This window comes from Phoxinus phoxinus (assembly GCF_949152265.1).
Source record: "Phoxinus phoxinus genome assembly, chromosome: 16".
Classification (NCBI taxonomy): domain Eukaryota; kingdom Metazoa; phylum Chordata; class Actinopteri; order Cypriniformes; family Leuciscidae; genus Phoxinus; species Phoxinus phoxinus.
In genome coordinates, this window is record NC_136891.1 from 31383004 (window position 1) to 31400802 (window position 17799).

Here is a 17799-nt window from a genome sequence, read left to right on the forward strand (position 1 = left end):
GAGAGAGAGAGAGAGAGAGAGAGAGAGAGAGAGGTGGTGTGTGACAGCCTCAGCAGGAGTGCTCGTGTCTTGTTTCATAAAGCACCGGCTGGAGACGTCAGTGACCGCGACTGTACGAACACAGATCAGCACTGAGAAAAGATAAAGAAATTTTGATTTTGATGGCTGCAACACTCCAAAAAAGTAGGGACAGAGGCAAAATAATAGTGTAAAGATTAAACTGAAACAATAAGTCCACAATAAGTAGGTGAATAGGTAATAGGTAAGGGGATCGTGTTTGGGTATAAATGGAGCATCCATCAAAGGCTCAGTCTTTGCGGCAAATTTCACGTTATGCCAAATTTCATGAGAGAATTATCTAACGATTCAAAAATCACATTTAGCAGTGCAGGATTGCAAAGTATTTAGGGTCTTTCACCTTCTACTATACATCATTGTGGAAAGATTCAGGGAATCCAAAGAAATGTGTTGGGCAAGGCAGGAGAGCTCTGTTGAACATGCGTGATCTTTGAGCCCTCAGACGCCATTGCGTGAGAAACCATCAATCCTACTGTGTTAAATTAAATATAGCCACATGGACTCTGAGTTCTTTGGGAAACCATTTTCACTTAACACTGTCTGCCGCTGGATCAAGAAATGCAACTTGAATCTCTGTGTTGCGCAAGAAGAAAGCTATACATCTGTTCAATGCAGAGAAGCCGCCGAATGTCTGGGCCGGAGTTCTTCTCGTATGGTCTAAAAAACTGTGCTGTGGTCAGATCCACATTTCAGCTTGTTTTTGGAAAAAACAGGCATCGAGTTCTCAGTTCCAAAGACGAAAGAGACCATCCAGACTTTCATCAGCAAAAGGTCATGGTATGCATCAGTGCAAACAGTATGGGTGACTTGCATTTGTGTGAAGGTACTATTGAAGAATACAGGAATTGTACAGAGACATATACTGCCATCAAGATGACATCTTGCCTGGGAAGCAAGACAATGCAATGCTTCATTCTACCATAGATTTGGATGTGCTTGACTGGCCTGCAAAAAGTCAATTTCTGTCTGCTGTTGAAAATATATTGCCTGATATAATAAATATAAACTGATTCCACATGCAAAACGGCAACAATCAATATCCTCATTCTCTAAAACATTTAAAAAGTGTAATTAAAAGGAAAGGTGATATGACAGTGATATTACATGCCTCTGTCCCAACTTTTTTGGAGTGTGTTGCAGCCATCAAAAACAAAATTTGTTTATATTTACAAAAAACAGTTATGTTAGTCAGTACAAAACATTGTACAAACATTTTCTTTTGTCAGTAAAATAAAGGTTAAAGATGGTTAAAATCACAGCAACTGTTCTGGGATTGGGGTTGTATATTAAGAAACTAGAATAGTTTTGCTGAAACTATTTGCAGTTTGCATCTTGGTTTACAACTCAAAATCACAGTATGTTGCAATATTCTGAGAAAACTGGAGTCTGGGGGAGAACATCTTAGAAAAAGGCAGGTGCTTTCACTTTTGCTACTAGTTAGCATGGTTTAAGACTCTTTACGAGTCTACAGCAATGCTTCAGAGCGCTCGATATGGGCCGGTCCACATGTCCACATGGGGAGCTGATTGTTGTGGTGTCGTGTTCCCCATCCATGCCCCAGTGGAGCTAGGAGACGCTTGTGTGGTATAAAAGCTGTAGTGGGAAGTGGATAATATTACACCTCAGTCAGCACCTTCTGAACGCAGCTTCCCCTGACCGTAGCCTGAACGCACGCCAGCGCGCCAAACTGCAGGTTAACCCCTGCCGCTGTTTGGCCCCCGGGGGACGACACTGTAGCTTCTGGACTGGGACATACAGCATCACTTCCTCTATCGTCTTTCCTTTCCTCTGGAATCAGTTTGGACTTTTGATATTCCCATCAGCATTTGATATACAGCAACATTGGAGTGTCTCGTGGGTGAGTGGAAATAGGTTTCCACAACGAAATACGAACCCTTGGCACTAACGAAAGATGAGGGTCATTTAATCTGGTTCAGTGGGGTAACCCAAGGCAGGCGTAGACCTGCACCGTCATACACAAAACTCGAAACAGTGAACGCAAGAAATACGATGAACAAAGAAAAATGCCAAAGTTTGTGCAATCAAATCTTTGGAAGATATTCAGTTTTGTACGAGCATGTTAACTAAACATCCAGAAGCAGAACTGTTCCACTTTGTCTTTTGAGTCATGCCTGAGAAATAACCAGTACTTATTCATTTTGGACATACATCTAGAATGCATGCCAAAAAAAAGGCACACACACCGTGCTTTTGTATTTCACTGCTCTGCTTTTCCATTGTTTTTCTATGTAAACATGCGCTAGATGGACATGTTTGAGAGATGCATTCACGTCTTGTGCTTTGTAGCGTCTCACGGTGTCTCGCATTTAAGTTCAAGTCAAAGTAATTCAACGTGTCTTCAGACACAGCGTTTTTTTCCCCATTCAACTGCCCTGCATTCCACTGCTGCTTCTCCTTCAGTAGCAGAATACGGTTGTCAGTCCTGTATTTGAGTCCTTAATATTGTTACGTTCACACACACAGATCAGTTATTTACAGGAGTGACAATCACATTCTATAATCAAACTCACACCCGTATATTTTGTGTGTGTGGTTTCGGTAACTTCCAGCGACGGAGATATGAGCTGTGTGTCATTTGAAGGTTTTAGATCAGTAACAGTTTTGTGTTCTACGCGCAACTCAATGCTCAACTCTCCACCCAGAAATAAAAGCTGCTGTAGGTTAATGAAAATTGGACTCTTGTCGTGTCAAAAGACTTTTCAGTGTTAAGGACGTCACCACCTTTGATATTACTTTAGTCGCTGTGGTTACCGGTAAGAGAATATGGGCTCCTGTTGCACGTTCATACAGACAGTATTCGAGACGCTACTGTAAATAGTGAAGATGTGAATGGGACATTTCAAGACTCACACCTGTAAGTAAATGCGGTTGTCAATCCCAAAAATGGACAGTGTAAATGTTGGCAAAAAAGTTGATAACTACTAGGCATATAGTGATGAAGGCCACTAGTACATATGACAAAGCAAGTACAATAAAAAAGAAGGACAGAGCTCACCTGTAGAACAGGACTGCTGTGGACGTTTGGGAAAGACGTTGGCTTGTTGAGCCACAGGATGAGATCTCTGCGTGAAAGACACAGCTTGTGTAACCAGGCTCTCCCTTTAGCCTCATTCTCCTGCTCTTCCTCTACATCCCACTGACGACTGTGGTGGAGCCGGTATGCTGATTTAAAGGACAGATATAGGGCTAACCACCTGAGAAAAGAGGAGATTTTATTATCCAAACAGCTATTAAGGAATCAATGCCGTGGGAAACGATGAATGTACTGAATCCCACACCTAAATCTGACCTGAATGCACTGGGAAATGCATCCAAGTGTGAAAAGAATTAGATTCTTATTGATATATTCAGTTCTTATTAGAGTCATGGATCCTACCGGATGAGAACGTGCTTGAATAATGCAATTTATTTAAGATATCCACTGGTTAAAGGGATAGTTCACGCAAACATGAAAGACCCCCTGTGGTGAAAATCAAGTTTTTAATGTTGTTTATATGTCTGTGTGGTGTTTTTAATATGCTTTAAGGCAAACTATGTGCAAATTCATCAGACAACACAATTGTTGAGTATTTTTTCCCTAAAACTGCAGTTTACCAAAGACAGTCTAAAAAACTCGGTTTGAAATCGCCACTGTTCTCTACATCACAAATATGTTGTAACCAATCACGTCAACGTGCCGGCGGGCTTTAACATATCATCATCAACTACGCTGCGAAGCAGGGGAGTCTTAAGAGAAGCCAGGTTATCCCAGTATATGTTTCAGTTGACATGAAAAACCGGGTACATTTAGCAATAAAGAGGGTGAATTATGTATATGATGTTATGATGTACTATGCCTTTCTCCACTGATGTTCCGAGTTGTTCAAAGCGTTTGTAAGGATGCTGATTTTTAGAAGGCAGCTGTCTGACTCAGAGATGGGGAACGGAGACATGGTTTGAGTAACATTAGCAACACATTATTAGCCGTTTAAAACACAGTCAAGCCAAAGGCTAATCATATGAATTACCGTTTGTGTCTGATGTTGTAGAGAGCGAAAAATAAAATGCATTTCCATTCCATTCTGATACATTCTCTTGTAGATGAGCCTGTATAATTCACTCTTCCACTGATTCTGAATCAGTTTCTGGTTCAAACATATATGGCTGAATTAAACTAGTATCTCCACTTGCCATCATGTAGCGTTTACTATAGTAAAGTTGACCAATGGATCAGGTATTCTGAGCTGGTGTGAGTGAGTGGAGGCGGGGACTAATATGCATATTCAAGGATACACGTATATTAAATGAAGCAAGGGTGCACATTCAAGTTACATTCAAGCTATTTTAAGGCATGAAGACATTATTTTCGCGGGATTTTTTTTTAAAATGTCATTTGGTGATCAAAGATGAGTTTTAAGGGATAAAAAATATTGACTACAGGGAGACTTTAACTGTCATCATTTTCTTCATCCTCATAATCATTCCAAATCTGTATGACTTTCTTTTTTTGTGGAAGGTCATGCAGATTTGAAACGACATGATGACAGAACTTTCGTTTTCAGGTAAACTATCCCTTTGAGTCAGAGAAAGTGTGTATTTTAATATTTAATAGTTCTAACATGAATGTTAAGTAACTGACCTCACTAGAGTCCCCTGAAGCATGATGTTTGACATCTCAGCAGGAGACACATCGATGAAACGCAGGAAGGAAAAGCTGCTGCTTTCATCATCAGCTGTACCAATCATGCAGATGATCAGAAATAAGAGCGTGTAAGTTTTGTAATGACAATATATAAATATAATTATGGGATAAATAAAGAGACTCACTTTTTCTGTGAAACAAGGACTGTTGAATGTGTTGTGTGGAGAATGGAGAGACTAGAGTCTGCTTCAGCCTGAGGAGTGAAGAGAATGAATAAATCAATCTAATAAAAAATTGTCAAAGCTATTACACGTGTTGTACCACTTTTGATCAGAGATGGAATCAACAATGCCGAACAGTTGGCGGCACCAATCCTAATGGTCCCTTCACACCAAGAACAATAAATATAACGGTAACTATATTATCCCACAATAACGTTCTGTTTATTATAATTACATTCTGCAGTTATGTCGTCTGCCACTTTAACTGTTCGAGCTCGACATTCTGATTGGCTGACAATGCTTTTATCCTTCATCCGCTGGAAAACAATTGCTCTGAAAGAGATTCCAATGATAATGTTCCTCTGTGTCGTTATTGTTATAATTATGGTATGGACTTCCCTAATCTCATCATAGAATTAAGGCAATTTACTTTATAGTTATTGTCCTTGGTGTGAACAAGCCTTGAGGGAGGAACAGCAAACCTGGAAGCTACATGGAGATCAACTCACTTAGTCTTTCCGAGGTCAGAAGTGCGGAGGATGGCATGTCGGAACAGGAACTTGGACATGACGAAGGGCTTCAGGGACATGTGGAAAGGCGAGCGTATTTCCTGACGCTCAAACAGGTCTGGGTGGTTACAAACCTTTTAAATTTGTGAAAAACACTGTTTAAAATCTGCAGCTCATTACCATATGTACAGTGAGTCTGAAAGGACAAACAGGTTTTAAAGAAATAGTCCACCCAAAATTTTTTATTCGGTCATCATTTACTCATCCTAATGTTGTTTAAAACCTGTATGGCTTCCTTGGTAACCAAACAGTTTGGGTTTCCATTGACTAAAAATGGAAGTCAATGGGAACCAAAGCTATTACCAAAAATTTTCTATTGAGTTCCATTTTTGGGTGAACTATATCTAGCTGATAAACCCAGCCTCACCTTCCTAAACTGCATGACCAGGTTCATGAGGCTGCTGGTGGTGGTGTGGGCCTGCTGGGCCGTGCCCATTGATGACTGCAGCAGGTCCTCGATGGAGATCTTGTTCTTCAGAGCCTGGTAGAGCAGCCGCTGTCTGCTGGTCAGCTGGCAGTATGTCAGGATTTCAATCTGAGATTAAATAAATTAATATCACATATAGAGACTAAGCATGAAACCATAATTCTGTCTGAGATACTGTAGGACTGTCTCACCTTGTCGGAGAGCTCATTCTCCACATCCTTCTTTATTCTGCGCAGCATAAATGGTTTTAGGATCATGTGCAATCTGGACAGCTGGTCTGAAAGGGTAAACCACCGTAAATTACATCTATTGGAGCATGGGCAACACATGAAGACATCGCTTGTTCAGTATGAGTGCTGCTGTTTTAATATTAATGCAGTATTAAATGTTAAATCCTTATTATTTTGCAGCTGAAATCCCAAATAATTTTGAATAATTAAATAATTATGTTGGCTTGCTGCTTAGGACAACGCATCTAAATGCTAAAACATACTAGCAAAGCCTAATAAAATGATAAAATATGCTAGCAACATGCTAAAACATGCTAGCAAATTGCTAAACCTACTAGCTATGTGCTAAAACAAGCTAGCAACCACCCAGAAAATCCAAGCAATCTCCCAGAGCATCTGATCTGATCTATAGATCAGATGATAAACTGGATGAGGAAGGCCTTAAAACCTTTTAAAACTACTTCCAACTGAACACCTTCAAAATTCAAGCTTTTTAACTTACTTTGACATATTATCCCGTTTATCAACCCGGCTTTCTTTTTTATTTAGTTTTTTTTACATAACTTTTGACTAAATTGTTCAACCCCAACACATATTTTAACCTTCCTGGAGATTAAATGGACAGTAAACAAAATTGAGATAATTGAGTTGACTGACTTTCATCAATAGCAGATTTGTTCTCAGCGTGACTCTCGATGTCCTTGGAAAACCACTCGTTGAACTCATCGTGAGAGTCAAACAGAGTCGGCATGATGAAGTGAAGCAGGGCCCACAACTGAGGGGAAGAACAATAGCGTCATGTTTTTATGTGGTACTGCACTCACAGTCTCGCACACGTGGACCCGTAAGCAAGGTCTCGCATGAATGCACTCACCTCTGCCATTGTGTTCTGGATTGGTGTCCCTGTTAGCAGGAGGCGGTTCCTGCACTGGAACTGAAGGAGAATCTTCCATCGGACGCTGTCAAGAAGAAGCAGACACAGCTACTAAGACCTCGCAAGCAAGCAGCAAGCTGAGGTTAATGGAGTAAATATAATCTGCATGACAACAATGCACAATGCCGAACTCTGAATACTACAGGGATTCTCTTCAGAGCTCACTTCTCAGACTTGGTTAAGTCTTTTATTGATTTTGAGGACTTTAGAGACTTGAAAGCTCAAGAAAGCTGCTCTGACGCCCTGTCGAGAATCCAATTGGGCAATAAATCATGTTCCACCACAACAGAAGCTGCTGGCACATGTGCTGTCATCTCCAGAGAGGCACAAACTCACACTCGGAGCTCGAGAGGCCCTCACTCTCTGAAGGGTTCCAGTCCAGACATAGTGTCACTGCACTGACTATGAGATGGGATGGGAATACGGAAAATCTGCACCAGTACTGGAGACTCTCTGTAGCATCTGGAGCTTTTTATAAGCTTGGTTTCCCTTGTTGAAAGGTTCAACCAAGGATGCGTATCAGTTAGACAACCAGATTTTCACATTTTAGAGCTACATTTGCAAGAAAACTTGCATATATTTGGCCATTTTAAGACTTTAGAATAAGATTAATTCATTCATTATCGAGTTATAGAGTTGATAACCAGTCTGTCTGGCCACTTTACGGAAGTGGTAATGCCAGTGTCAGTTCCAAAACATTTAAGTAAATACTGTGTAAAACAAAGTTTATAGCTAGTTAATATTATTATTTTTGGTTATCCTTTAATAATAATAATAATAATAATTCATTACATTTATATAGCGCTTTTCTGGACACTCAAAGCGCTTTACATAGAAGGGGGGTCTCCTCAACCACCACCAATGTGCAGCATCCACCTGGATGATGCGACGGCAGCCATATTGCGCCAGAACGCCCACCACACACCAGCTTACTGGTGGAGAGGAGACAGTGATGAAGCCAATTAGTATATATATATAGGAGGATGATTAGGAGGCCATGATGGACAGAGGCCACTGGGCAAATTTGGCCAGGATGCCGGGGTTACACCCCTACTCTTTCGAAAGATATCCTGGGATTTTTAATGACCACAGAGAGTCAGGACCTCGGTTTAACGTCTCATCCGAAGGACGGCGCTCTTTGTCAGTATAGTGTCCCCGTCACTACACTGGGCCGTTAGGACCCACACAGACCACAGGGTGAGCACCCCCTGCTGGCCACACTAACACCTCTTCCAGCAGCAACCTGGTTTTCTCAGGAGGTCTCCCATCCAAGTACTAACCAGGCTCAGCCCCGCTTAGCTTCAGTGGGAAACCAGTCTTTTTTAATGTTATGATTTTTTTTTTTTTTTTTTTCATGATATGATGCTGAAAATTCAGCTTTGCATCACAAGAAAAAAGTTATTTTATAACTGTTACTATTTATATATTATCAAATAAACGCAGCCTTGGTGAACATAAGATACTTATTTTAAAAACATAAAAAATATGACCGATCCCAAACTTTTGAACGGCAGTGTATATGCATGTATGTAAGTGCTAATCGAGTGCTAATTACCTGGTGCTGCTTTTCAGTGCCTGGGCCTCGTCCAGAACCATATACTGCCATTTCACCCTCTGGAAATACTTCACATCCTGTACCACCAGCTGATAACTGGTGATGACCACATGAAATGGTGCATTCTGGGTATACAGAGTTTTCTACAGGAGCCAAATACGGATAAAATAGGGTTGAAGTAGTAGATATAAATTAATCTGATATATTAGAGCAATATTCTTATGAAATGCTTACCTGGCTCCAAAATTTTCTAATAACTTTACGATCATGAGGATTCCCCCAGTACGGTAACACCTGCGAGAAAGAATGAGACAAGAGAACAAAAGAAATGTGAACATTTTATAACATTTTCATTTTAAATAGACTACCGGTCAAAGGTTTGGAAACATTACTATTCATAATGATAGAAGTCTCTTATACACATTTATTTAATCAAAGATACAGAAAAACAGTAATATTGTAAAATATTATTACAATTTAAAACAAAGGTTTTCTATTTTAAAATACTTATAAAATATAAAATAAAACTATATTTTATTTCTGTGATGCAAAGCTGAATTTGTATAATCTGTGATACTTTTTCAGGATTCTTTGATGAATAAAAAGTTATAAAAAGAAAAGCTTTTATTTAACATTGAAATCTTTTGTAACGATATCCATTCAAAAGTTTGGGGTCAGACTTTTTTTTTCTTTTTTATACTTTTATTCAGCAAGGAGGATGTGTTAAATTGATTTAAAAAAAAGTTATTGTAAAGATTTATGTTGTTAGAAAAGATTTATATTTTGAATGAATGCTGTTCTCTGTAACTTTTTGATGAGCATAAGAGACTTCTTTCAAATACAAAAACAGACATGTTTCCAAACTTTTAAAACCGATACTGTATATACACTTTACATAATCTCAACCTCATTACAAAGTGTATAATGTAAATTATTCAGGGCTCAACAATAAATATGGACCGACTGATCTGGGCAAGAATGAGCAAGTAAAAGTGTATGCATGAATTAACAGCTTTCATGAAGTTAAATTATAGCTCTATTATTTCCAGTTATTACACAAATTATTATTTTTTTATCAATTTTTTGTTGTAAAGTTTTTTTTAATAAAGAAAACTAATGTTTAAAGGGGTCATGACATGGGTTTTTTTATTTTATTATTATGTTCCCTTAGGTGCAAATATAGTATTACTATAGTTTTTTTTACAAAAAACTTTTAAAATGTAGTGATTTATTACCTTTTCCCACCCTGTTTCTCATCCTCTGATTCAAACAGCCTGTTTTGGGGGGGTTTCCCCTTTAAGAGTTCAGTGTTAACGCCCACTGTTATGATTGGCTAACGTCAGTGCCTATGCATCAATTATTAACGCCCCCAGCCAGAACATTTGCGTATTCAGCGTATTTAAAAAGTAGTTTAAAGTTTTAAACACATTACTTACAGTTTGCGTCGTCGTTGTTGAGCCCAGAATAGTCGGCAAGGACTTATCTTTGAGCAACAGTTTTCTGGCAAAGCCAGCATCATTTTGGGATTTGTTCTCAAAACGGTCATCCTTCAAATGTATCTACAAACGCTTAAACTAACACTGCCGTGACTGAGACGTCCGCAAAAAATAAAGTGCATCCATTTTCCCCTGACGACTGGATCTTTCGCAACGTATTCAAAGATGTTGTTTGTCCACAGCCAGGAACAGCACATCTGTGGCATCGTCATTTCCCTGTACACAGACCCACTCGCGCTGTCCGTCGACTGAACACTTGTGAGGCGCGCGGCGCGACAACGATACGAAATGAGCGTAGTTGCCTTGCGCTTAAAGCGTAACTGTCTTGTGCCTGGAGGCGGTCATATGCAAACGCTGGTACGTCACTTCGTACCGTGACGTCACTTCTTACCATGAATCCAGAACGAGCTGTATTTAGAGCTTGATTAAATAAATGATTCGTTTATAATGGGGAGGACGTCTTAAGCTATGAAACTTGCAGGACGTTTTAATGGTACAAAGACCTCTTATATACTAAAAGATCAAGGGAAATTTGGTTTCTCATGTCATGACCCCTTTAATGAAAAACATATTTCCTTCTGGCACACAAAAACGTATAGCTAAAAAATAAAGTGTGGCAGTGCCAGTGAAAATATTGGCAGGGCAAGTATAAATCTGAACTACTGGCCTGACCAGGCCAACAAAAAGAAATAATTATTGTTCAGCCCTTTAATATTCCTCAAGTTATTCTGGCTGGGATTTCGGATACAGATGATTTGTGAGATTCAGTCTGACTGGCAGGAAATGAATATTTAGGTTTATGATATTAGTAGAACACACTATAAATGATACAACACTGCCCCCTAAGGGTTACAAAAATCAAGCCAGAAATGCAATAATCTGTCATGCGTTTCCTTACAGCAAAATATGCAAAGGCTAAGAAAAAAACACATTTTCCATTGTTCTGAAAATAGACGTAGTTCAATGGGTTTATAAAAGGTTTGAGACAGTGACAAAGAGAGACAGAGCGGTAAAAGGGATTCCATGGCTGCAGGTGTTTCCCTGCACAGCTGACACACTCACCTTGAATTTGGCGACAAAGCGAGAGAACTCCTGATGCCAGTTGTTGAGTGTTGAGGCAGGGGAGATAATCAAGAAGGGTCCCCAGATGTTTTCCCTCTGTCCGATAGAGCACACCAACACAAAATAATCCCAACAGGTGCAGGTGGCAGAGGGGGATGGGGACGGAGATGGTGGGAAAGAATGAGAGAAGAGAGAGGGGGTCAAAACAGGAAACAACTGAAGAACAAGGTAAAATGCTAACATGGCTTCCTATGGGCCCACAGCGCTACGCTTTCATATCAAATCCCCAAACTCTGTATCCTCCTCTCTTCGCAAACCCTGGAGGTCACAGAGGGCAGCGGAGACAGCTGGAGGGTTCACATCGATGCCAAAGAACTGATTTGTGGTGTCAGGGGCTTGTTTGGGAGAAATGCATATGATAGCACAGGAAAGCAGAACAGAGAGTTGTGTTTTTTTATATAACGCTGGTGTCATATTCCCAAAAAAATAAACTTGTTCCAGATTTTCTGAGAGCCTAGCGATTAGGAAATACAGTATCTTGCAAGTGAAATCTGTTGGCTAGAAGACGATACAATAGAGAAGGAGAATGTTTGGCGAACCCTGTTATCATGCTATGTTGTGCTAATGGTAGGGCTGGGCGATATAGTGGGAAAACAAATCTTGTTATTAAATGCATCACATCTTGATATTTATGTATTTGCTCAAAAATGGTCTGAGAAAAGTTTATTTGTATAATTATTAAGATTTGTAAATGTTTTACTTTTTTCATCAACAAGTCCATAATACATTTATAATCACAAATACAACAAATATATATATAGAAAATAATGTATTTAATTATTATTTATTAATAATACTTATATAATGTTTAAAATGTCTTCTAGGAAAGACAAGTCGAATGTGAAGATTTACAGTGCGTAACTACTACATTTTCAGTCTGTTCATCACACAAAGCAATTGCATCGTTTCAAGAAAACTTGGAAAGTCAATCCTTACCTCGGCCAGATGAGCTAGCAAAGCAATGCTCTGGACCGTCTTTCCAAGCCCCATCTCATCTGCCAGAATGCCATTAATGCCCTATGGGAGACAAACAGAAAGATCATCCCAAAGTTTGGGGTCGGTACATTTTTTCAGATGTTTTTTGATTTTTCAGCTTTTTCAGACGGCACAAGTTTTTCAAGACTACATTTATTTGATTAAAAATACCACAAAAACTGTAGTATTATGAAATATGAAAAAATAAAATAACTGCTCTCAATTGTAATATCCTTTGAAACGTCATTTATAATGAATGTGTTTAATGTAATTTAATGTGATGACGAAACTGAATTGTCACATGATCCCTTCAGAAATCATTATAAAATGTTGATCTGGTGCTCAAGAAACATTTCTTATAATTATCAATGTTAATAACAGCTGTGTTGCTTAATATTTTTGTGGAAAATGTGACCTTTCTTTGACGAACAGAAAGTCCAAAAGAACAGCATTTTTTTAAAACATAAATCTGTTGTAACATTAAAATGTGTTTTTACCGTCACTTTTGACCAATTTAATGCGTCCTTGCTAAATAAAACTACCGGTACTCATTTTAATTAATTAAAAATAACTTTTGAACAGTAGTATATGGAGAAATAAGCATAAGAGAGCATAAAAAAATCACCTGTTCGTAAAGATTGGCCAGCCAGTTCATGCCTTTGAGCTGGTAGCCCTTAAGCTTCCCATTGAACATGGTGGGCTGGGGAATGTCTTCACCTGCTTGAATAGATGGGTTTGCTAAGCTGTAGCTCTCGCCGAAGCCAGAGCCAGACATGCTAGCCGCATGCAGAGAGGCGCAGCGACTGTCCTTCGCTTCCTCGTCAAACAACCTGGTCTACAGAACAAAAAATGGACATTGTAATAATTCATTCCAGCCAAAATTCATGAGGGAAACATGTTTGATGTGATGCAAATATATACCATATCATTCCGACTAGCACTTACTCTAGCCTGGTGGATCTGGTACGCCTCTTTTGCATTTTTAAGAGCCTGAGACTTGTAATATTCACTATCTGCAAGAGGGAAATATGGAAACCACATGATTCTGATATACATTTCCATAAGTTCCACGTAGAATGATCCTTTAGAGACGGAATAAGGTCTTACCATAGTCTTCCTGGCCGACATTGACCATGACCCCTCCACCGATGTCGATCTGCCGCTGGGAGGTGTTGTCATCAAGCTTGCACAGGATCTCCTCCTGTGTGCCGTCTCCCCCAGCGTTCTGCTTTCCCCCCATGAAGTGAGCGTACAGTTCTGTCTGGGTGATCAGGAAGTTCAGCTTCCTCTGCTGACGCTTAGCCTGATGGGACACACAGGAAGAACTGTCAGGATGCCGCTTTAGGAAATGATTCTCAGCGAAATGAGATTTTTAGCGTATATGTATGAATACCTCCCGCATCTCCTCGTCCAGTTTGCGTTGTTCGAGAGCCTCTTTCTCAGCGCGCTTGCGGTGCTCCTTCTCCACCTTCTCGTACTTCTTCCAGTACAGCAGCATCTCTTTGGTGAGCCGGCGGGCCCGTGGTAAAGTCTCTTTGCAGTTCTTCTGCGCCTGGATTGCAGCCCTCCGGACCTCACGCATACACTGGTGGGCCAACTGGAGAAGTGTAGATGCACAAAGACTTAAACATCCTCAAAAATAGACCTTCTGAGACCAATAGCAAAAATATAAAAAATTCTAACTAAGTTTCAAATGTCAAAATCCTAAAACATTCTCTTGATTTCCAGGTTTAAATAAAATGTTGAATTCCAGATTTGTAATGTGGTCTCAGAAGTATTGACCACACAATACATTACTGTTTAAAAGTTTGGGGGTAACACCTATATTCAGCTTGTATCCATTTATTTCTGACTTAAAGACATTTATATTGTTATAATAGTTTACCATTTTATATAAACACAGTTCTTTTGAACTTTCTATTAATCAAAGTTATCAAAAAATTATCAGTTTCCACAAATTCAACATTAATAATAATAAAAAGTGTTTCTTGAGCACTAAATCAGCTTATTAGAACATTCAGCTTTGCCATTGCAAGAAAAAAAATTACATTTTAAATACTTTTGATCAAATAAATGCAGCTTTGGTGAGCATAAGAGACGTACAGATCTCAAACTTCTAAACGGTAGTGTATGTCATATATAAGCATCTCTCACCTTTCTGGCATTGGTTAAAACAAAGTTCCTTGCCGAGACTTTCTGTTTAAATGCCTGAAATGAGACAATAAAAATGTAGACTAAAACGCATGAACAGAAGAAACCGAGGGGACTGCAAATTATTGACCAAGAAAAATGCTTGTACCTTTGGGATTTCTTTTTTGGCAATCGTGAGCCAGACTTTTCGTCTACGAGCATTGAGCTGCTCGATGGTTAAGTGCTTCTTTTTGATCATGGGAAGAGGTGCATCATGTGAAAACTTAGCAAAAATTTTAGTAATGTGCGCCCGTCCGTCCATGGAGAATTCCTCTCCCCGTTTCTTCTTCTTTTTCATCTTTTTTAGCTTGGCTACAAAAGAAGAAGGATGAGTATTCAGATGACCAGAAAACAGTTCCTGTCGTCCTCTTTTGTCCTGTAGGCTTGGCTTACCCTTACATTTCTTCTCTTCCTTGATTTTCTTCTTCTTGAGGCCCAGTAGGTGGCGCTGCTGCTCGTAGAAAGGATCGTGAGTGGACAGGAGGCCTGTGCTGTAGTGTTGATAGTGCTGCAGCTGCGAACACAAACACACATTACCAACAGTTTCCATGAAGCCATCTATGCGGGGGCAGCTGTCCCAGACTCAGCGAACACGTCGTACCTCTCTGTCAGAGTGGAACTTGCTCTGGTGGAGTTTGGTGAACTTGTGCAGGCGCAGCATGTCCTGGAGCTCTTCTCGTGTCATTGTAAAGTCAGAATCATCCGAATCAGTTTCTGAATCTGTGGTGTCATCGCTCAGCAAGATGCCCTGAAATTCACAAACATCAGACTGCTTAGACATGGACATAAAGAAGAGACACAATTAATTATGAATGTGTGGGGAAAAAAAAGGTAATTACTGCAAATGTATTTTTTCATAATTCCAACAACTATGTCCCTAAATGGAGATGGCAGTGGAAAAAAAAACTGAAGAACAAAAATGTTTAAAGTTCACTTGCAAAACTTTAGCATTCCCCAGAGAAACTTTGTATCTCCTCACAAAACCGTTTGCGTTCACAAAAGTATAGCGTTCCCCTAAGAAATGTTCTGTTCACTCGCAGAAGCATTCAAATATAGTTCATTCTACCTCATTATTTCAGTTTTTCGTTCGCTCACAAAATCTCTTTCTCTAGAGGAACGTTTTTGTGAGAGAACAAGTTTTTCAAGCAGGGCCTGAGGTGGGTCAGCAAGCATCATTTTTTGATTTTATGCAGGATTTTTATATATTTTGAGCAAAAACAGAGCAGCCTTAACTCTGCTGTGTAAAGAAGCCTTTAGACTTCATTTCCCAATATTGCGAGTTTATTTATTTTAACTGTGATGTTACTCTCACTAGTACTGCCACTTTCTCAGAATTTTGACATTTAAACCTGCAATTGTGACTATATTTTTTTGTAATTGTTTTTTTGATTTAGCTTCTTTACTATTTTAAACTTTATATCACAATTACCATTTTTATTATTTACTCTGAGGCAGAAACAAGCTTCCATTGAGCAGGGATTGGATTTGGATAAAGCATTTCCCAGAATCACTGTATTTTTTTATGTATACATACCTTCAGCCATTTCCTGCTTTTCTTCAGTTTCGAGAAGTTATACAGACCGGCCTTGTCACTTTTGTGCTCTGAGGAAGACAGTTTGAGGTTAAAGGTGACTCATTCAAAACTTTTACCGCTAAAGAAAAAAGTACTTTTTAAAAATATGTTGAAAATCATACACACACTGGAATGCCGCATGGAAGCCACCCTTTTGAGATCACATGACCAGCTAAATACTACTCACTTCATCAACATAACGAGATAAACTGTACTTGTAGTCCAAGACAGACTTCAATACTTCCATATATACAAAAAAATACTTTGAAGAAGAGGTTATGCATTCTTATGTTATACAACAGCTTTTTTATTTTATAAAGTGTTGTACCTTGCAGCACAGCTCCGTTGAGAGTGCCACACTCCGTCTCTCCATCTCTGCAGGAGTCCTTGGTCTCGTCCTCAAGGTTGATGTGATCTTCTTTCACTGCCAGCAGTGGGTTAGACGAGGCCAGAGAAGACCCCTCGCCCAAACCATCATCGCTGTCATCGCTTAAACAGAGAAGCACACACAAACATAATCCTAAACAAACCCACAGTGTAGCGTTTCCTATAAAAATCTACCGTTAGCTAAGCTATTGGCTTTAGGAATTATGGAAAATGGAGAAAAACATTCGACAACAAACTAGCCAAGAATCCCAAACAGGAGTGTGACATTATAGTTTCGAAGGATTTTGTAGAGTCACAGAGGTCATGTCGTGAGTCAATAGACAGAAGGTCAAAGAGGACTGAATTACCTGGAAATGTTCTGGTTAAAAACAGCAGCAGTCTGCCTCAGAAAGGTGTCTAGGCGGAGGGATCGTTCAAGGTACTGCAGGTGAAGTGGTTTGGCCAACTTTGAGCAAGTGGCGTCTCCCACGCCATCCTGCTCTGAGGCCATAGGCAGAGGTTAAAAGAGCCTGAAATGGCGATCACTGCATAGAAGACACAGAACGTTTGTTGGTTAACTCTAAATGAGATTATGATTTGAAAGCTCTGAAGGTGGAAACATAACCGAATATATTTAATATGTGACCGAAGAGCAGTACGGTACCTTTGGAAAGCGAGACTTCATATTTCACAATTTTAACACTCAGTCACTCACAAATGATACACCTGAAACAGAAAAGAATGTGATGTTTAGGCTACTTCAGCATTTACTGATGAACACAGCATATACAGCATTTACATGTCCTCTAGACATGATCACATTTACAATAAGACTGCATATTAATATTCAGTACTGGATGACAATAATTCATAGTTCAACAGAATTTTTTTAGCAACTGTTTGCAAAATGTGATACTGACAGTGGCTGAAAGAGAATGAAGTGGATTTTGATAGGTTTATTGATAGCATACTGAAATGTAATAGCTAATTTAATCCATTGTCACAGCAGGATGTGCCCTCTGTAGGGCATGAGAGGAGCCAACCAATCTGATAACAGCGAGCCTAAGGTTCAGAATCAGCTGACCACAAGCTTGTGAACTGCTTTGTTTACAGTGGGCTTTTCAGATGTGCATGTGTTTACAGCAGCGATTACTGTCTTCAGTGTCACATGGTCCTTCAGAAATCTTTTTTTTTTTGAATGGTAGTGTATCTACCTATGTAGCCTTTAAAGCTTGTGTATCCACTTTGAGGCCATCTATATGATTCATTGTATAAAAAGTCGACAAAATTAACTTTTATCAGATATACATGTTTAAAATAGTCTTGTCCTTCAGGAAAACAGACAAAGGACATGTTTTTTCTCCAATCAGATGCTCACTAGAATGAGAATGTCGAGTGTCCCCTAAAAACACCTGACTGAC

At 39.4% G+C, this 17799-nt stretch overlaps 1 protein-coding gene across 1 annotated transcript in view; it reads right to left on the bottom strand.

Moving 5' to 3' along the window:
- ino80 (INO80 complex ATPase subunit) overlaps positions 1 to 17799 on the bottom strand; it is a 39462-nt gene that overhangs the window by 19226 nt on the left and 2437 nt on the right. Inside the window, 24 exon segments of the mRNA XM_079584592.1 lie at positions 3095 to 3293; positions 4718 to 4811; positions 4906 to 4973; positions 5451 to 5584; positions 5878 to 6045; positions 6129 to 6214; positions 6825 to 6942; positions 7042 to 7126; positions 8657 to 8799; positions 8891 to 8950; positions 11215 to 11310; positions 12211 to 12291; positions 12875 to 13084; positions 13195 to 13262; positions 13357 to 13552; positions 13643 to 13846; positions 14404 to 14457; positions 14549 to 14751; positions 14833 to 14953; positions 15041 to 15187; positions 15974 to 16041; positions 16341 to 16501; positions 16747 to 16923; positions 17043 to 17104. Of these exon segments, the coding sequence (XP_079440718.1) occupies positions 3095 to 3293; positions 4718 to 4811; positions 4906 to 4973; positions 5451 to 5584; positions 5878 to 6045; positions 6129 to 6214; positions 6825 to 6942; positions 7042 to 7126; positions 8657 to 8799; positions 8891 to 8950; positions 11215 to 11310; positions 12211 to 12291; positions 12875 to 13084; positions 13195 to 13262; positions 13357 to 13552; positions 13643 to 13846; positions 14404 to 14457; positions 14549 to 14751; positions 14833 to 14953; positions 15041 to 15187; positions 15974 to 16041; positions 16341 to 16501; positions 16747 to 16889 (2907 nt within the window). The 5' untranslated portion in view covers positions 16890 to 16923; positions 17043 to 17104.